The 21,586-nt window shown below is 40.1% G+C and overlaps 1 protein-coding gene across 2 annotated transcripts in view; it reads left to right on the top strand.

Moving 5' to 3' along the window:
• jmjd1cb (jumonji domain containing 1Cb) overlaps nucleotides 1-21,586 on the top strand; it is a gene marked incomplete at its 5' end in the record, with an annotated part of 77,339 nt that overhangs the window by 21,950 nt on the left and 33,803 nt on the right. For both annotated transcript variants that reach the window (XM_037691324.1, XM_037691325.1), the window contains 4 exon segments: nucleotides 12,674-12,787; nucleotides 19,533-19,638; nucleotides 19,835-19,959; nucleotides 20,930-21,073. In XM_037691324.1, coding sequence (XP_037547252.1) covers nucleotides 12,674-12,787; nucleotides 19,533-19,638; nucleotides 19,835-19,959; nucleotides 20,930-21,073 — 489 coding nt within the window.

Raw genomic sequence — 21,586 nt, 5'->3', positions numbered from 1 at the left:
CTCTCTCTCTCTCTCTCTCTCTCTGTTTTGTCAGCAGCAGTTAAAATGTCGGCTGTGTAGCTCGTCCTCTGCTCTGCTTTTCCTCCTTTCCACCATCTGTCTTTTCTTACCTCAGGAGAAAACCACTCTGTCTTTTCCACCCTCGTCGTCTTTTCTCTTTGATGGATCAAAACTAGCGCTCAACAGTTTTTTTAACAAAGCCATTGCTCAATGCTTGGAGACTGAGCAAAAAGGTAATCTCAACAATTTTATTCTCGATTTTCAATGAAGTCTTTTTTATTTTTATTTTTTAGATTGTCCTTTTTAAGTCACTAATGATCAAAACTAAGACTTGGCTGTGCTACTGATTAGAAATGATACCAGTAAGAAACTGCTGGAGAACTTTAGACATTTTCCAGGCTAGACTGTTTAATTCTCATTTGTCTTAGATGTTCCCATGGAAAGCATCTTCTACACTACCGTACCACCTTCCTACTGGAACAATGACGTAATCTAAACTGTAGCTTTGACAGATCTTGGTCTTACCGGTCATTGAGGAAAAGATGCTGTTATCAGAGCTGGTCCAGAGCATTCTAAATATTTAATCAACAATTGTGTGGCAGTGCCTTTGAAATCACATCAAGTTAAGATCTTGTTGTTTAGACTTGCACAGACGTATCTTAATGATAGTGCTGTTTGTATGACTCCTAATAAATGACAACTGCCTCTCTGTTTCGATGGAGTCACAAGCCCACATTCTCCTGGTGACTCACATTTTACGTGCCATGTTCACTTTGTCTTATTTATAATCATATAAGAAATGTTTCAGTCAAGGGCGTCCGAAGCATCTGTAATGTGGGGGGGGACACAATGATGTGTGTAGGTGTGTGTGCGCGCGTGCACGTGTGCACGTTAAAAAAAGGTGTTCACTAATGAACAAAAAAGCAGCATTTCTCCTAGATTTGCTTTAATTCCACACATTTAAAACATGTTTCTCACCAAGTTTGTGTAAATTCATCTGTGGGTTTTAAAGACATTTTAACTTTAATACACTTTAATACAGAGCGTCAGGTCAGCACTATTTGTCTTTATAGAGAAATAAAAAACATCACCACTGGACTTTTTTACTTGTGTTCAACACGACTCATCTAAATGATGTTTCTCATGAAGCTTGAGGACAATAAGGTGTGGGGGTTTAAAGATATTTCAACTTTAATGCACCTGAACACACCACGTCTCTTACACCTGCAGCGTCACAGTTACTGCTGAGATAAGATGCTACAGACGCAGCTCCTCTCAAACATCCTCCTAACATGAATATATGTTGATGATCAACCCCCTGGTCAACCACTGCACGCACTAAGCTGCTAAACTGGGGAGCGAGTAACACAGGTACCTCCACCTCCTCCACCTGTGCGCGTTTTCTGCCGAGGGAAGAGGCAGGAAGGAACGGTGGAGAGTTGGAGGTAACCAGGAAAACCTGGAGTGGAGTTTTAGTGGTTTGAGTATTCTTCTATTAATCAAGTGGAATGGATTAGTTCATGAAGAAAGAGAAACTGCGCCGCCTGAACTAATGTTTTATAGTAAAAGTGTGTGTGTGTGTGTGTGTGTTGGGGGGGGGGGGGGCTTGTCCCCTTCACATATAATGGTTGCGACGCCTATGGTCTCAGCCCTGAACAGTCCGTCACTATTGGCTTCAGACAGCATTGATTACGTTATCGACTGCAAGTGTTAATCAGCTTTGAAAAGCCAGGTATTCATCATGTGACATAATCTGCACAGCTTCTGCATTTTTGTGTCCCTCCAAATATACAATTTTGTGTTGCTTCACTTAATGTAAATTTTAAGGAGTTACTCAGCTGCCTTTAGTGGAATGAAATCATGCTCAGTTTTTATTTAAAAAACATTTTATTTTCTCCTCACGTTCTGGAGGTAATATGTTTCAAAGTAATTATTTAGAATAATTTGTCATTTTTTAATCTCTTGAACTACTACTGTGTATACTTTATGGTAGTACAAGAAACACTTCTTTACTGAGCTTTTAAAAGAGGACTATGGTATAAATCTTGGTTTGGTACAAATTCTGGGTTTCTTTCCCTTAGTTTAAAAAAACAAAGAATCCCTTTCCCAGGAGCAGAGACATAAAACCAAGCATCCCTTGATTTTGTGGAGGCTTCAAAGTAACAGTCATATATAGCAGGGTAGAATTTGTTGATTTTACTTGAGTTTTTTTTAATATCATATTATATTCCATCATACATTTCAACAGTAGAAGCTTGTATGCAAATTTTTACCACATCAAAGACTGTTTAAGGCAGTTTAATCAACCTTTCAGTGTCATAACTATCTCTGAAACCTGCCTTAATTCTGAGAAGAGAGCTGATGTTGAACTAGATGGTTATGAATTCAATTATATTAATAGAGAGGGGAAGACTGGTGGAGGAGTAGCTGTATATGTGGACAGCAGTCTTAGATATAGTATAATTGAAAACATGACTAATGTGGTAAAAGATCACTTTGAGTGTATAACAGTTGAAATGTATATGGAAAAAAACAAAAATGTAATTGTTAGCTGTATATATAGGGCTCCTGGTTCTAATATGGACCTCTTTACAGAATGGTTTGAGAAGACCTACACAACTGAGACACCAAAGAACTATTTTATCTGTGGGGACTTTAATATTGATCTGCTGAATGTAAACAGTCACAAATTGACTGGAGAGTTTATTAATACTACATGCAGTCTGAGCCTTTTCCCTCAAATTACAAGACCTACCAGGATCACATCTAGCAGCGCAACATTAATAGACAATATATTTACAAATGTGATACATAATAATACAATAAGTGGATTATTAGTTAAAGATATAAGTGATCATTTACCTGTTTTTGTTGTTTGTGACAACTGCCACATGAAAGATAAGAGTAAGAATAATCCAATATCTAAAAGATTAAGGACTGAAGAATCTATAAAAGCATTTAAAGATGAATTATCTAAACAAAATTGGGAGTCTGTATTGAAAGAAAATGAAATGGATAAAGCATATGATAATTTTCTGAATATTTTTAAATCATTATATGATAAATATTGTCCCAATATAAAGTTTATTCATAAAAATAAATACTCAGAAACTCCATGGATCACAAAGGGACTACAAAATGCCTGTAAAAAAGAACAAACTATACAGAGACTTCATAAAGCATAGATCAACTGAGGCTGAAAATAAATACAAGAAATATAAGAATAAATTAACCGCTTTTTTACGGATAGCAAAACAAGATTATTACAGCAAACCGTTGGATAGAAATAAAAATAATATTAAAGGTATCTGGAATATTTTAAATAGTGTCATTAGAAAAATCTCCAGGAATACTAGCTTTCCTCAACACTTTACAAATAATGATAAAAACCTTAATAGCATAGAAGAGATAGTTCATCATTTTAATAAATATTTTGTAAGTGTGGGGCCTAAATTGTCTGAAGAAATCCTGCAGGCCACAGTAGAAGAAACACTAAATGACACATTAGTTAGTAGAAATCCAGATTCCATGTTTGTCACAGCAGTGGAAGGAAAAGAACTTATAGATATAGTATATAAATGTAAAAATAAAAGGTCAACTGACTGTGACGGCATTGATATAATAATAATAAAGAAGGTGATTGAGGAAATTATTCAGCCGCTAACATACATTTGTAATCTATCAATTCAAACAGGTATATTTCCACAAAAAATGAAAATTGCAAAAGTCATCCCACTATATGAATCTGGGAATATACATCATTTCACAAATTACAGGCCTGTTTCATTACTTCCACAACCCTCCAAAATTCTGGAACAAATATGTGATGCTAGATTGTATAGATTTGTTAGTAAACTCAAATTACTCGCTGAGAGTCAGTATGGATTTAGGTCACAAAGATCCACAGCGATGGCAGTTCTTCAATTAAGAGAAGAGGTGACCAGTGCACTAGATAAAAAGAAACCTGCCCTTGGGGTATTTATTGACTTAAAAAAGCATTTGATACAATTGATCATGAAATACTCATCAAGAAACTAGAGCGCTATGGTCTAAGAGGAGTAGTTTAGCACTGGTTGAAAAGTTATCTTAGAAACAGGCAACAATTTGTACAAATGGGTGATTTCCAGTCCTCTTGCTTGGACATTGTTTGTGGTGTTCCCCATGTGTGTCATACACACCACATATGGTACATGTGGTGGAACAAAATTGTATACCCAGGGTCCCAGTTGCATCCAATAAAAGAAAAAAAATGTAAAGAAAATCTGATAAGATCTAAGATATGAACTAAGGAAAACGTTAACTAAAAATACACTAAGCACTGGTAGTACATAAACAATGCACTGAACAGCAGCAAGAACATGAGTCTGTTGGAGCAGGTGAGCATGAACACCGCAACATGAAACAGATCAGCAGCAACATGCAACAGATCAGCAGCAACATGAAACAGATCAGCAGCAACATGAAACAGATAAGCAGCAACATGCAACAGATCAGCAGCAACATGAAACAGATCAGCAGCAGCGTGGTGTTGTTGCTCCAGCTGAGGTTGTTGTTCAGGTGCACACCCAAGTACTTGTAGCTGGAGACCACTTCCACCGCAGATTGTTCTATGCGCGGGGGGGGGGGGGGGGAGATAGATGCTTGCTCCTCCTTAAGTCCATGACCATGTCCTTTGTCTTCTTCACACTGATGTGGAGGCTATTCTCCTTACACCAGCTCTCCAGGTGTTCCACCTCTTGCCTGTAGCTGGACTCATCATTGTTTGTGATGCATCCCACCACCGCTGTATCATCTGCAAACTTTACAATATGACAGCCTGGATGGGTAGCTGCGCAGTCATATGTGAGCAGAATGAACAGGAGAGGGCTCAGCACACAGCCCTGAGGGGAGCCAGTGCTGAGGGTTATGGTGGAGGAGGAGAGGTTGTGGATCCTCACTGACTGTGGTTTGTTAAGAAGTCTAGGACCCAGTTGCAAATGGAGGGGCTTAGTCCTAGTCAATCTGCATGTGTTTTGCATAAAATAATTTTTAAGGTTCGACCCAAACAGCTACAACTGTATTATAAATGGACTGTATTTATATAGCACCATGTTATCCAACCAGGATACTCAAAGCACTTTACAACACAGTCTATGCTCTCATCTATCCATGTACACACACGTTCGTACAGCTCTCTAAAACTTCTCAACAAAGATAATCTGAAAAAAATCCTTCTGTATAAACTAATCAGTGCTTTAGCTCACATTCATACATCAAACATTCATACATCAAACATTCATACATCAAACATTCATACATCAATGAGACACACGAGAGGCAGTGAGGGGTTCAGTGTTTTGCCCAGGGACACATGTGACTGCATACTGATGGAATCAAACCCCCAACTCTCTCATTGAAGGACAACTTTTAATCTAATCTAATCTCACTACTTAGCCACAGCTGCCCTCAAGAAGTTATTGCTAGACAGAAATATACTGAACTGGTATTAGTGGAATCAGACCTCCAACTCTTTGATTGGATTGCTCTTAACCACCCAGCCACAGCCTCCCCAAACTCATAGGATGATTTTAGCCCAAAACTCTAGCATGACAGGTGGCATGTGATATGCGTTCTTTTGAAAGAATACATGGTGGAGCTTATTAAATTACTGATTTTGTTTTCATGACATTTATTGGACACCAGAGGGATTTTCAGAGCGCCCAGATTATGACCCTTTTTGTTTTCTGATCGTCCACCTCCCACTTTCCACCGAAGCTGTGGATCACCAGGAAACTTTTCAACATTGCATTATATTTATTTATTTATTTTTGTATCTTGAGATCTATGACGTCATCAAATACTCGAGTTCTACTCGGGTTTTATTATGTTAATGTCGAGTTTAAAAATTATATACTCGTTCAACCCCTACTTTGCATTGGTGTAGAGTGCTTTAAGTAGTAGCTTCTATTCCTTTTAATATTCCTCATAATTAACATTTCCCACAATTTTCTTTTTATTGCCTCTCTTCATATACGTCGCAACAATTATGAAGGGGGCGTGTCCCCCTCACATTAAAAAAATGTTGTTTGGACCCCCACACACAAACATTTACCATGAAATATTAGTTCACCCAGTGTTGTTTCTATTTCTTTGTGAAGGAATCCATTGCACATGGTTAATAGGAGAAGACTCAAACCACTAAATATCCACTCCCAAGTTTTCCTGGTAGCCTACAACAACGAACCACAATGAATGCAGTTTTTCTCTGAGGTCACTTGATGGGGGGGGGGGGTGTTAGATTGCAGAGCTCTATTTAAATTTTATGTATCGTGTCAGTATTGCGCGTTCTAGTTTAGCACTACGTTAGTGCCGGTGCTTGTAGGGTGTGTGTGGCATTGTTCCTTGCTCTCTAAAATAGTTACTGAATCAAGTGTTTACTTATGTAGGTAGATGTAGACGTTTAACAACCCGTTAAAAACAAACCGGATTCCACAAAAGTTGGGACACTAAACAAATTGTAAATAAAAACTGATTTGTACACCAGAATACAGGAAATGGCATCTACTTTATCCAAAATTTTCTGGTGGAGGAGCCCCTGACCCCCCCCCCCCCCACACACACACACACCCACACACACATACACACATTACAAATGCTTTTGACAACAATGCCTCTCTTTTGTTTAGATTCAAACAAAAAATACAAACGTCCTACCCCCCCACACACACACTCTGTCTGTTAGCACAGGCATAGCACTAAACTAGTGGTACGCAATACAAGACATTGACAAGACATTGCACTTTGCTTCTCTCACTCAACCCCCCACCCTGAAAGTAATGTAGCACTACACACTGCAACACAGACGTGTCTCCGTCTCCACACACCCCGGTCGAGAACAAAACTAAAAAACTAGACGAGTGCCCTGCCCAGGGAACTGATCTCGGGGAATCACTGCATGCCATGAACAGGGAACACATCTGGTGTTACCAGTTTGTCACAAGTGCTTTGACATGTTTGTTTTCACCTGAAGTGTCTTTGAGTTTGTGGGTTTGTCGTTGACCCATACTGTTTGGTTGATGAACATTTTGGTGTGAAAACCATTTTAGACACGTAATGAGCAGGACCTGTCATAAAAAATACATCACCTTCTTTGACAAACTCATTTATCTTTTCAACCTTGGGAGTTTATCCTTTGACTAGATGCATTAGCTTAATCATGTCCTTTATGTGCTGCCACTCTTTTCTTAATTATTCATCCATGCCAGAACACTCAGGACAACACCGGCTGCGTTGTGTTATCCTGGAGACTCGTCATCATCCTGTATCTTTTTTCATTTGATGGTGGGCTCATTTTGAGCTTGTGGTTGTGGTTGTATTTATTTTTTCAAGCACACAGTGTTATAATTTTATTATTGCCTCTTACTGAAGAAAAGTTTGAGTTGGCATATTCCTGTCCAGATTTACTGCTTTGTATTTGTTGTGTGTTTACAGTGAGCACAAGTGTTTTTTGTTCATCTCTCTTGTATACGTCTGTAAATACACAGAAGCCTTTTTATGGCTGGCTCTCTGTGGCAGATGTGACCCAGTTGCAGTTGAGTGGGATCTCTCCAACTCCTTGTGTGTGTGTGTGTGTGTGTGTGTGTGAAAGAGAAAGAAAATAAATCAGAACCAAGGTGGGATTTTATTTTTAAAGCACTGCACTATATTTTATTCTTTTTAAAACCGCAATTCAAATAACAGGCCTGTCTAGAAACTTGTTTACACAATACAGCCAATCTTGTGTGCACCTCAGTCATATTCCTCATTAAAATTTTATATTTTTCACATACTTTAGCAATAATGAGCCATCAACAGTAGGGATGGGCAGTGAGTTTGGAATATTTAAAGTTAACGGGCAAATTGAAAGAACTGATGCAATGGTTACAGCCATCCTTTTTTATATCAGAATCTGGTAGTGACACACCGAGATGTTTCCTAATGGAGGTTTGTGTAGTTGCAGTGGTATTTATTTGCCTATTTTACGTACAGCGCATACAAAGAAACAAAAACATTTAGGAGCCTCTTATGATGAGAATATTGGCAGTTATGGTTTTACAGTGGACACTATGGTCGTGTATAAGCTCACTTTTACTGTCAAAACATGCATTCCCCTCCACATGAATCCATTGGATAAGTGAAAATGAAGGATTAAGAATGTTTCCAGCTAGCAGAAATAGCAGCAACACATGTCTCTGTACCTGAAGCCCTTTTCATTGGAGAGTTTTTCAACTGTAGCTTGGGTTGATTAAACTTTAATTCACAGTGTTGTCATCCCATGGTGGCTATGGTAATTTTATAAGAGCAGAAACATTAAATGTAGCCTGGGGGCGTTTGCAAACGATCCAGATCGTTATATAGATATCTCTTTACAAGGAACGATATGAACAGAGCTGCTGACAGTAAAGTGCCAGCCCTAGTTTTAATTTTTTCCTCCTCATAATTTCAAACTGTTTAAAAGCAGAGAAAGTATTTTAACAAGAGCCAATCTCAGCTGTCACTTTATGATTTAGGATTATAGCTCATTTAGCTATAATTATGAGCTATAATCCTAAATCATAAAGTGACAGCTGAGATTGGCTCTTGTTAAAATACTTTCTCTGCTTTTAAACAGTTTGTTGTGCTAAAATAAGTACGCGTTATACCAAAATTTCTGCATGTTTGCCTCAAGTTTGCAGCAGTGGCTGGTAGGTGGACAAGAGCAGGGGCCCAGGACCGTACAGATGGGAGGGTGGGTCAGCCTGGTCCAAAACTCTGCAGTAAGGCTAAGGTCTAGTTCAAATGTCTAGTAGGGCAGTTCATAGTTCTCTGGTGCAGTATAGTGTTCATCCAGTCACTGTACATTTCAGAATACTTTCAGGTCATACAGCTGCACCTTATCATGCTAGGTGCTAACACAGGTTAAAATAGGACTCGTCATCTGCAGTTTTTGTGACACTGTCAAAAAAAGAGATTTTCTGCAATAATTAATTAAAAAAATGTTTAAAATGCACCAAAAGGTTTTAAAGCATGTGTCAGTGATGTGTGAGGAAATGTCAGACATGTTTACCTGTAGAGAGAATGCCTTCTTGTGATGTGTGTTTCTCACACAGACCTTCTTATGTAGCCATATACAGTATTTGAGTAGGTCCAACCCTGGTAACCCACTACAGGCAAACACTTCTCTTTCAATATAACCCTCGCTCATACCCATCAGCATTGATTTTTGTTGAGCTGACTGATGGCTATCAGGCATTGCTGCTGGATGTGGTTGTAAAAATGATATAATGCGACTGAAGTGCACCAACCTGAGTTCAGTGCTGCCGAGAGGAATCCCTTCTTTTAAAAAGCATTGTTGTCCTCCAGTTACACTGCAGCAGATGGTCTTATTACTGCATATTTACAGCATTTAAGGGTTTCTAATAGATGTGAACCATTCCAGATTAACCATGCAACGGACATGTTTTTTGTTGCCATTGCTATTACATTAAAAAGTGTGATTTAAATACCATTCAACATTAACACATAACAAAAGAACATTTTGGAGCACATAATTCATATTGTTATAGTGGGGGTCAGCTAGGTAGGGAGATGTTCAAAGATTTCAAGTTTATGTTTTACTTTTAATAGTTTTAAGTTTATTTTTTAACTTGGAGAAAATAAACACTTTTCATTTTGAGTGTATTGACGACATTCTTGATTGAATGTACTTAAATAAATTATAAAATATGAAAAATTAATTACTCATAAATTATAAATACCGGCATATAATAAATCAATAAATTGCATTGATTCTGAAAAAAATTGTTTGCCTGTGTTTACCAGTCTCACAGTTTTTAATCTTCAGATACTTTTAGGGACAAAGTAATGAACATTTTTAAACATAACCCTCATCGTCTTCACGAGTCAGCACAGTGGTGCAGTTGATAGAGCTGCTGCCTCTCAGCGAGCAGGTTGCCTTCGTTCAAATACCGGCTGGGGGTCTTTTTGGGTAGAGAGAGTGAATGGTTGTTTGTCTCATTTGTGTCTGTGTCCCTGTGATTGACTGGAGACCTGTCCACAGTGTCCCCCGCCTCTCACACAGTGATGGCTGGACATGAGTACCAGTGACCCCTGTGACCCAAAATGGAAGAAGCGGGTAAAGATGATGGATGGATGGATGGATGGATGGATGTGTGGATGTATGGATGTATGGATGGATGTATGGATGGGTGGATGGGTGGATGGATGGATGGATGGATGGATGTTCATGAGTCAAAATGTGGTAACGGTGATAAAACTCCTAAAACTTGTGTTGTGGCTAGAAGCCACCGTCGTGTTCAAAACAGCTGAAGCGAGCACCTTAGTTCAAAAGATTTATTTGACAACGGATTACAGATATTCAGAGACAAACAATTACATAATAAAATATATGCATATATTTGGAGCATTAAAGAACGAACCGTCTCGGTCTGGTCTTCCCCGGAAATGCTCGATGAGCGTGTGTCATTTCCGGCTTTTATAAAAGCTTGAAAAAGCTAGCTCTTCTGATTGGTTTAGCCCCTTCAGTTCCCATGGTTACTGGTTTAGAGTCAGAGTCAGAGTCAGAGTTTCTTTATTGTCATTCGCACCTCATGTGGTACATGTGGTGGAGCGAAATTATGTACACGGGGTCCCAGTTACATCCAACAATAAAATGTATAAGAAGCCCGCCCCCTGAAGGACGTTAGTTAAAAGTTTATGGCACACTGAAATCGTTCGTTTTAGCCGTTTGTTTAACGTGATTGTACCTTAGTGATACCAAATGATTTGAGTTAAAGTTGTTTATTTCTAGGAATAATTAATAACTATTAATTGTTATCTAACTCATGTTTGCGTGTTCTTACTTGATCCTTTTTATACTTCTGCTGTTGTAGCTTACTGTGACAATTAACCCTGTGTCTTCTCAGCTAAACCGACCCTGTATTCAACAGTGATTAAATGTTAATGGTTATTATTAAGAGAGAGCCTGAGGGATCTTATTTAGTCAAACTATATTGTCTAAATTAAAGAAATGTGTTCTAGCTTTATTTATGTTAATCAATCTGCTATCTGGCATGACTTGATTGCTTGTAATATATCAAATGTGAACTTGTAAAATTATCCTTAGCTAATATGAGATTATATTTAAAGGTCAACTAGTTAGAATTAGCAAACATTTTCTATAAATATAGTGCAACCCTGGAAGAAAGACACACACACACTTTGTATAACATGACATTTGAATGCTTGATAGGAAATATAAAAAGGTATAAAAATATGAAATCCAACACTTGCCAATGAAAGGATGTTTTTATTTTTTGCCATTTTGGCAAATATAAATTTTCCAGACTGATGGATGGTGACGATGTATCTCCCTTGGCCACAGATTTGGTCACGTGCAAACATGTTTAGACATTTATGTTGGGGGGCGTGTTTGCTGGAGTTACGGGCATCCTCCTTGAATAATGATAGGGGAATTGCTGAAGTGGGCTGAGGTAGGTACGGAGTGGGTGGGCAACAAAATAATGTGCACACTCACAGCCTTGGATACAGTTTTCCAAACGGTGCCCATGGATTCAGATTGTGATTCTTAAATATTATTTTAAAAATACATGGCGTGACTTACTGATCGCAAACAGTCACGTTTTAATGAGTCTGCTGCAAAAGAGCCTTTTGCCTTACAACTTTCTTTCAGTTTTGAACGGCCAACTAGTTATAAACAGTCTAAATCCAAAGAAATGAATCTGTAATGTTACTGCCCAGTCCTAGAGTCGTTCTTCTTCTTCTTCTTTCGGCTGCTCCCTTCTTCAGGGGTTGCCACAGTGAACTAAGTTGCACGAAGGCTTGGTGATTATTTTTTACACTGGTTGTTCTTCCTGACACAACCACAGACACCGAGCTACCACAGCCTCTGTGTGGAGCAGAGAGCTGTATGTAGGGCACCCGGGAGAGCAGAAGGTGGGGGTTAAGGGCCTTGCTCAAGGGCCCAGAGTGGGGCAAATGAGGGTGGAGGCAGGTGTGGGTGCTTCACCTTTCCCGCCCACATTTTTGATGTTGTCGGTACTGGGAGTTGAACCGATGAGCTTCCAATCACAGGCCCACCTTCTCTAACCTCTGCGCCACCACCCCCTGCCCAGTCCTGGAGTCTAGTCACATGTAAAGGTGTAAGGTGCACGGTCTGGTGTCGGTGCAGTACCTGCTAAGCTCAAGCCTGACAGATATCTTCGTACTGTGCACCTGATTGTGTTAAAGCAGTTTTCTACCTTTGAACTGTCAGACGTCTGACTTTAAACTTTTTCCCACAGCCTACTCTCACTCTCTTCTCTGCCTCTCCACTTCTTCAGGGCGGCTGTGGCTGAGTGGTTAGAGCAGTCGTCCCCCAATGCAAGAGTTGGAGGTTCGAATCCACCAGCAGTCACATGCTGAAGTGTCCCTGAGCAAGACACTGAACCCCTCATTGTCTCTGATGTGTCCCATCAGTGTTTGAATGTGATAAAGCTCTGATTATCTTTGTAGAGATCTAGTATAGAGCTGTATGAATGGGTACATGAGGCACAGATTGTAGTAAAGAGCTCTGAGTATCTTGATCAGATAGAAAGGAGCTGTATAAGTACAGTCCATTTACAGTTTAACTCTCCTACTGATGTTAAGGGTGACGTTTTGTTGTTTGTGTTTGCAGGCGTTCAAGCCAGTGGTGGGGAAGAACCTGTTGTCGTCAGTAACAGCAGTGGAGTTCTTGTTGGACCGACAACTGGACTTTCTTTCTGACCATTCAGCTTGTCAACCGTACCAGGTAATTAACACTACACATGCAAAAAATACACTATTAACAGAAGCAAAAACTTTTATTTTTTCTTGGTTGAACTGGGATTATTTAACACATTAGGGTAGATCTGTTTTAAACAGAATAGGCAGGATTATAATAAAAATATTAATAAATTTATGAAGAAATCAATCCAGAATCTAGTCGGGTATGAGTTTGTAATGGTATGCGATTGATGTGGGATTCTAAAATAAATACAATTTGATCTAACTGAATTAATTTTAAAAATGACTGTGATTATTACCACTTGCGGAGTGGGGTTGGGGGCTGCAGTAGTTTGGTGGTCAGCGCCGTGGTCTTCTAATCCTGAAGCTGTAAATCTGAACCCAGGTTGGGTCAGGAAGGCATCTAGCGTTAAACAGTTGTCAAGTCTTTCATGTGAATTTGCTCAATGTGGTAACCCCTGAGGACAGGAGCAGTTAAAAGAATAACACCTGTGATGACTGTTGCTATAATATTAACACACTGCCAAGTTATTATTAGCAAGCCATTGTATCAGCATTATAGTACGTTTATAACAATTTGGTGAGTGGCTGAGAGGTTTGTGGCACACATCATAAAACAATGATCAAATCAAGTACAACATAATTCAATTCAGTTTATTTATATAGCACCAAATCACAACCAAGTTGTCTCAGGACACTTTACAGAAACATTAAAATACATAGAAAAGACAATTAGTAAAGTTCTCTATCTAAGGAAGCAGCAGACAAGTTGAATCTTGGCTTCGTTGCAGTCTCCCATAAGACAAAACACAATTATTTTAACCACATGAATAATTTTCAGGTGAAAGTGCAGGTGTGTGTCATAATGATTTTAACAGACTTAAAACAAAGGCAATTGTTGAAAACACAAGCAATGGTTAAAGTTTAGCCATTATCTTTTCCTGCTTCATCGATTCTCGGTAATGGGGGTCTCAGGTGCCCGTATCCAGCATCCTGCAATAGGTGGGGTACACCCTGGACAGGCTGTAAGTCCATCACAGGGACACATAGAGACAAACAGGCAATGGCTAAAGACACAACATTCAAAGGTCTCACTGACTCTGTATTTCAGGATTTAACAAAAGACTCTAAAATAAATTGGGTTTGACAGGTTCAGATCAGCCTGCACGGTTCTTTACGCAGAGGGTAACCAAGCTGCAGTGACTAACGTTTGTATATGTGCAAACAGACACCAAAGAGTGAGGCTCAGCACTTCTCGACCCTCTATCATCTCGGCATGAGCTCCCCGCTGGGCCTCCAACAACAACGCTGCAATTATTAAGTTTGCTGCCGACACAGCAGTCATTGGACGGATCAGGAAGAACAAGGAAACAGCGTACCCAGAGGATGTCACCAACTACACTGAATAGTCATCTTATAACAATTTAAAACTGAACACAAGGAAAACTAAAGAAATAATTATGGACTTCCAGAAGAAACAAGAGTTACCACCATCAGTCACTGTTAAGCAAGTGGAACTAGACTTTTCCTTCAATGCCTGGGGGCCCTTTTCTCTAAGGATGCAACATGGAACACCAGTGCATCCTTGGTAACCAAGATGAGAGTCTACTTTTAAAAGTACTGAAAAATATTAAATTTAGTCCTAAAGTTATTGGTGTCCTTTTACCTATGTGCCCATAAGGTGTGCAACATATATGCAGTCACTATTAGGTATGTTAGTGGCGTAGCTAAGAATAAAAAACATTGTTGGAGCATTATTAGGGCAGCTGAGGATATCACTAACACCAGCTCCACACCTTGGACCAGAGCTATGGTTGCACATGCTTAAAGAGAGCACACAGCATCACTGAAAGATTTTTCTCTTCCTCGCTCACACTGCTGCTTTCTGGAGGCATCATGGGACAATAAAAACAATGACTATGAAGTTATAGAGCAGCTTTTATCCTAGAGCAGTTATTGTTCACAGTTGTTGAGCAAAGAGGGGGAATTGGAAATACCATCAGTTCATTCATCCGTCCGTGCACGTTGTGAGCATAACTTGAAAAATAATTGTGGTACCAACTAGTGCTGAACGAGTTTGGAAAATATTCTAATTGTGATTTTTGAACTTAATATTGCGATTGAATATGTGATTATTTTTCTTCTCATGTATTGTTCAAACAACACAAGCGATAATAAATCAATCTGCTTCAGTTTCATTGAACTCCACTGTTTTCAGCTCCGCTGCAACTCTGTTTCTACATTTTTTGTAAAGCTGCGGGACAGAAACGTGGCTCAAATGTGTGCACGAGGCCATTCTGTACCACTTATCCACTGTGTTTACCAAAGCTGTGAAGCCGGGCCTGCTCACTGTATTAATGGGCATCGTGCCTTCACTGTGAACTCCGTCAGTGCTCGAGTTATTTCCACGTGCCGTTTTGAACCATGTTCATACGGAGTAACACCTTGGAACAGTTCGTCAGCGATCCTGTCGGACGATACTTTGCTTACTTGAAGGTGAAGCACTGGTTGTTGGCGTTCTAGACACGCAACTCTCAAAAATGACTTTGTGGTGTTTTTGTAAGTGTTCATAAAGATTTGTGGTGTTACCTGGAGAAGTAGCAACAGCAGCACGGCAGGTTCTGCACAATACATGTTGTTTTCAGCGTCTTCTTGTTTATAGCCAAATGATTCAAAGAACGGACGTGCTGCCGCTCTTTGGTACCAAACTTTCAGATGTGTCAGCTTCTGTCGAGCCTGAGCCTGTTGTGAAACCAGTTAAAGCTCAGTGTTGACTTCTGCTCCCTGCTCTGCTCCGCTCACTCGTAAGTCACAAAACCAGATCACGTGACCAGGCAAACTGCAGCCCTTGCAAATACAAAATCTTCTTTTATCATTTAGGGACATTATTGCAAATGCAATTGATTGTTCAGCCCTAGTACCAACTTCCATTTTGGTGTGTGGCAGCATCTAGGCATACGAAATGTTGCTTTCAAAAAGTGGTTTGTTATGCCAGAATTCAAGATGGCTGTCGCCATATATGTATAAAAATTAACTTGGATTCAGTCATCTCGAAAACCACAAACACTCACAATTCAAGTCCCTCAGTGACCAGGGACATTGGTGCTTGCTTGTTTCTTTGACCCATTACAGCAAGACTTCTGAATACTTAGAAATCACTGCCCGTCTCTAGTCCAGTCACCTCATGTCTCTTTTGGAGATGGATCTTTCCAGCTGAACTCACTTGCTGACTCCTGCCCAGTCATCTATATCATCAGCAGTGGGTGCAACCATGTGACTTGAAGGAAACTGGGAGCCTCTCAGTCTTCCTGGCATCGTGGACTGCACAGAAGTACTTCCACTCACCCCTGTACAGATTCCTTCACTCTTAAATCACTTATCCCTGCACAGAGCCGCCTATTCTTCAACAGACCTTTGAACGACAGCAGTAAATACACACTCTCTCACTCAGAGCTGTGGATCCATGACCACTCCCCTCTCTGTTTATCCAGTTGGACAGGAAAAACGGGGGGAGGAAGATGAGGAATGGGGCTGGGCTTCAGTCTGTTTGGCATAAAGTGCACAATGAAGTCACTGTTTGGAGACCGGCTCAGTCTGTGTATTTCTGTTGCTAGAAAGTTGTGGCGAATGCTGAGAACAGGAGGCAGATAATGAAAGTTTTTGTGCTGACTAAAGCGTTAGACTAAATTCCACCAAACACGTGCACATTTACACACACACAGTTGTGCAACTAACCTTATTTGGACATTACACACGTGTACAGCTTAAGTTGACTTTCTGTTGATATAAGTCGGGGTTATTGTCTCTGCTTTCGTTTACAACAAAAGTCATAAAAATGCTCAAGTCAAATTACATTCGTACCACTTCTTTTTCATCCAACCTTTATTTATACAGGTTAGTCTCAGTGAGTCACGAGGGCTCGTTTACAAGAGAGACCTGTAGAAGAAAGTCCGTTTCAGTGTCGGTACAAGAATAAATTGTCAGGCAAACTGCAAACGGTCCTCTTCAATCCAGTGACTACAGATGCAGCAGCCTCGTTCATCACCCTGAAGGGCATGTGAACAAAACGCTGCAATATCCTCAGCAGTTGTGCATCATATCCTGTTACTTTTACATGTGTCAAACCCAGATGGCCCTTTAGAAGATGTCTTGTTGTGAGAACTCGCAACACACTGTTGGTCAGCAGCGGACAACGTCCTGTCCAGATTCTTCACACATTGTCCTTTGTTCATTTGTGAAACGGACTGCTGGGATCATTGAACTTCATTTATTTTATTTTACTCCAGTAATTCTCAATGACCTGCACTTTTCCATTACGCATGTGAACAGGGCAGCAGACACCCCCGTGCGCTCAAGGGCCCATAGTAGGGCAAATTGTCAGGGGATTCGAACCGGTGACTTCCTGATCATAGGCCTCCCCCCCCCAACCTCTGCACTACCGCTCACCAATATTATAAGCTATTCTTAAGCAACTCGTTTATTTTGTGGTGTCAAGATGTTTTCTATTTATGCTGTCATGTTTTATTGATCTAACTGGATTATTCACCCCATTTCATAATTTTCTGACGCTCATAATTAAGTAAATAAGTTAACATTTGGACATTAGGTCAAGGATTCCCTCCATACTCTTCAGGTTCTTCTCATAACATGGAAACCCTGATGACAGTAGACCATCAGGCCCATACTGCTGACCATGTTGCCATGCGGTTATAGAACATATGTGTATAAACAATCATATTAAGTGCATTTACAGTTGTAGTTTGAGTTTGACAGGATGCACCGTTTTATGTCTTTCAACCTTCTTCAAATTAAGTCTGAACACAGGAGTGACCTTGCAAACCCTCGCTGCTGAACACTCAGTTTGAAGGTGTGTGAAAGTGCAGAGAAGTGTTTGTTGCCTCCAGGGAGTTTACTGGTCATCTGTATGACTCCACAACACCCAGTCAGCGCAGCCTTGTTGGCTTTCAGCCCACTGAATTATCTGGAAAACATTTGGAATTAGATAAGTAAAATATATTTCTGTTGCACTTTTGAAAATAAAAACAAGGTGCTTCACGTTAAAATAACAAGGCTGGATAAAATAAATCCAGGTGAAATAAAAGCAAAAAAATGAAAGCTAATCTATAATCAAATAAATATATAAAATAAGATACTACCCAATGAGCCAGTCTGAAACATTCTGACTAAATTAATCACAGATTAGCAGGTGATCTTGTATTTGTAAAATGATCTACACTACTTCCTCGTTTATCACGGGGGATCCGTACCCTGCAGCCCCGTGATGAGTAAAAACTGCAAAGTAGGAATAGTAGTACAAGTAGTGTAGTAGTTTATTTTAGTATTTTATATTAAGGCATTTTAAACCCTTCCCACACTCTTGCAATATTCTAAACAATGTTTCTAAACTCTAAACGCTCTAAAAGAGCTCAGAAAGTCATGATTTCAGCTCTCTGCCTCCTCTGCTCTTTGCCATCTGCAAGTGCTCTTGGCCACGCCCACTTCTCCGCTCTGCACGAGAACAGCTGATCAGCTGCAGCAGGAAGTTTATCCTGCAGCTCTGGGCTGCACAAAGGAGGTGCTAAATAATTTAAAATAATTCATTTTAAGTAAAAATGCTATGCCGACCGTGCAACTCGTCCATCAATCAGCCAGTTGTGTGTCATGTCCAATCTTATTTTGAAAAACCACAATAGAGCGAGTCTGCAATAAACGAACCACGAAGTCGCCAGGGACTACTGTATTTCCTTCAACAAAGAATTCTTAAGCAATCTGCAAACAGATATGGTACGTGTGCAGCTATTTTAGTAACTGCTGTTAGCTCTGTGCATGCAGAAGAGTCGGCTTGTTACTGACGTTAGCTACAAATGCTGTGCAGTGTGTGAAAATGACCTCTGCCTGTTAACAGGGTTTGTTGATGTACACAGCCAGCTTCCACCTTGTCACTATTATTTTTATTACTAGTCCATGTTATTGTTGAGGGACAAAACATTGACCCAAATGAGTGTAGGTGTGGCCGGCCTGTGGAGATGAGCAGTTAGCAGAGCTGTGCCTCCGGACTCCCTACTGCAGGTTCAGGTTGTTGTTGCTTACCTGTGCTCCTCCAGGTGCTGCTGCACCTTCTCATAAGCCTACAAGGTATAGGAGTGTAAACTCTGGGCCAGGCTGCTCCACACAACGGCACGTGCTCATCACTTCATCTGCCTACCTTTACAAGCAGAACATGTGGCTGTGCTTTGTTCTTGTTGTTTCTGTTGGTTTTGATTGTCAGAAAAAAATATTTTACTTTTTCATTCAGCTTTGAAGAATAAACATTTGGTTGCTGCTGCAAAAGATTGATGCTTTTCTTTTCTTTCTTTAAAAACAAATGTTTAGTTTTAAGTAAAAAAAAAGTTGTGCATCTCACCAAATTTTGTGACCAAAACATATTTTGATCATAATATTTTACTGACAAATCTTATCAAAATGTTTAATTCCATTTAAACGGTGTGCTTGCTTTATGATTGAAGTCCCCAGACATGGACATGTATACAGTCTGTGAATTTACTGAATGATCAAAAGCTCTGAGTTTTTTTTGTGCCCATAGTTTGCATGGAGCATCTCAAAATGTTATTATCCATAATGTAATAAAATAAAAGCATGGTACATTGAACCTACATGAATGCAATTTTTCATGAGCTTCTTTTTGAAACTTGTTTTCTGTTAACGTGTTTGTCTTTTTATTGCCATGTTTTGGTCAGGATGCTGATCCTCTAATGTCCTGTGTCTCTCAGGATGAGGTGGACAGTCAGAACCCAGTGTTTCGAGACAACCCTCAGCTCCTCGAAGAAGTGAAGGGCTGGCTCAAAGACCAGAAAGTGCAGGAGATTTTTATGCAAGGTAAACTTTTTAGTACCTTAAAGACAGTAATTGAATCCCTTGTGCAGCATTTACTGCTGAAACATTAATTTATGCTGGTTCATTTGGTCATTATATTTAGCTAACTGTATAATTCAACATCAGCGTTTGATCATAAAACGAGAACCTGATATAAAGAACTTGAACAAATTCATCCTAAATTTTGTGTTGCCTTCAGGTCCCTACTCATTAAATGGCTACCGAGTGCGTGTATACAGACAGGACTCCGCCACCCAATGGTTCACTGGAATCATTACACACCACGACCTCTTCAGTAGAAACATGGTCGTTATGAATGATCAGGTACGTATACCTACGTATAGGCAATATGTGTATGGACTTTATATGAATAGTTGCATCTGAAGAAGTTTAATGTATTTTAAAATGTACTCACTGGTGACAAAACAAAATGTTATTGAACCAGAATGAATGAATGAAGTAACTTGGTTCACATGCAGAACAGGGGTGGGAAGGTAAGTTTACAAGAAGCAGGCACATCTGGAGCGGGCACTGAAGGTGTAAATGGTGGCATCACAAGTTGTGTGGTGTTATCAGACAGATGCCAAAGTGTCCAACTGTCAGTCAAAACCATGAGGTGAACGTCAGCAGACAGAGGGTACCTCGGACACTCATTGAACAGTATTACCAGCACTTGATGGAGTTTGATAAGGATCACATTGTGAGACTGCACGAGGCTGGGTGCCTGAACTACTGGTAATACACCTGTATTGTGAATAGAGGCACTGGTGTTACTCCTGGTGTAATGGTGTGAGGACCCATAGAGTCTGCCTTCAGGTCACCTTTGGTAGAGATTCAGAGGACCCTGACAGTGCAGTGCAATGCCAACAGCATCCTTTGTCTGCATGTCTTACTCCTCTGAGACAGCATCTTAGTGCAGTCTTTGAAAAAGACAACACCCGTACACACGTGTTCCTGTGGACTGCCTGCATTATGGTGAGGTCCTCTGATCTCTCTACACCTGAACATGTGTTGGATCAACTCAGGCATCAACTCCATCCCAGTGCTGATTTAGTCTGGGTTGACCTGCTGGAAGATGCAACAGCTGCATGACTACATTCTGCACCCAATCTTCATGTATCCAGACCTGAGGTGGACCACACCCTGCTCATATGGAACCAGCAGTGGGCCTCAGCTGCCAACTGTGTTATCCATTTATTCTGACATTGTAAAAATTGAACTACAGCAGTGGATTAGAGTTTAATAAATATGCTTTCTAGTGGAATAAGCTCAAATTATGATTGTGTGTGTTCAGGTACTAGAACCACAGAACGTAGATCCATCTATGATCCAGATGACCTTTCTCGATGACGTTGTCCACTCTCTGCTGAAAGGAGAAAACATTGGCATCACATCCAGACGAAGGTCACGATCCAGCCAGAATAACAACTCTTCTCATGTGAGTACAGAAGTACTTAAACACAACATACCAGTGCCCCAAAAGACCAATGTGATCATTTGCAAATCTCATAAATCCATGTGTTATTCATAATGAACATGGTAACTACAGAGCAATGCATAGCAACTACTTATTACAGTTGTTCTTTTACATTTTTATTCATGGTTGTAACTGAGACCCTGTGTACACAATTTCCTTCCATCTCATGCACCACATGTGGTGCGAACGACAAATAAAGAAACTCTGACTCTGAACTACATCGGATAGTTAAACAAAGAAATTGTACCTCCATCTTCTTTCGTCGTTTTGCTCTTCAAGGGTCCCAGCAAATCATCGTCCTCCTCCATCTCTGTCCTCTGCATCCTCTGTCCTCACTGCAACTACCTCCATGTCCTCTCTAACTGCATCCACATATCTTTGTCTCTTTCCTGGCAGCTGCATGTCTAACATCCTTCTACCAGTATACCCACTGTCCCTCCTCTGGACATGTCCAAACCACTGTCCCTCCTCTGG

The sequence above is a fragment of the Nematolebias whitei genome, chromosome 17 (assembly GCF_014905685.2).
Source record: "Nematolebias whitei isolate Nwh7 chromosome 17, NemWhi1, whole genome shotgun sequence".
NCBI lineage: Eukaryota > Metazoa > Chordata > Actinopteri > Cyprinodontiformes > Rivulidae > Nematolebias > Nematolebias whitei.
Note: the sequence above shows the minus strand (reverse complement) of the source record. Positions and strands in the feature narration are given on the sequence as shown.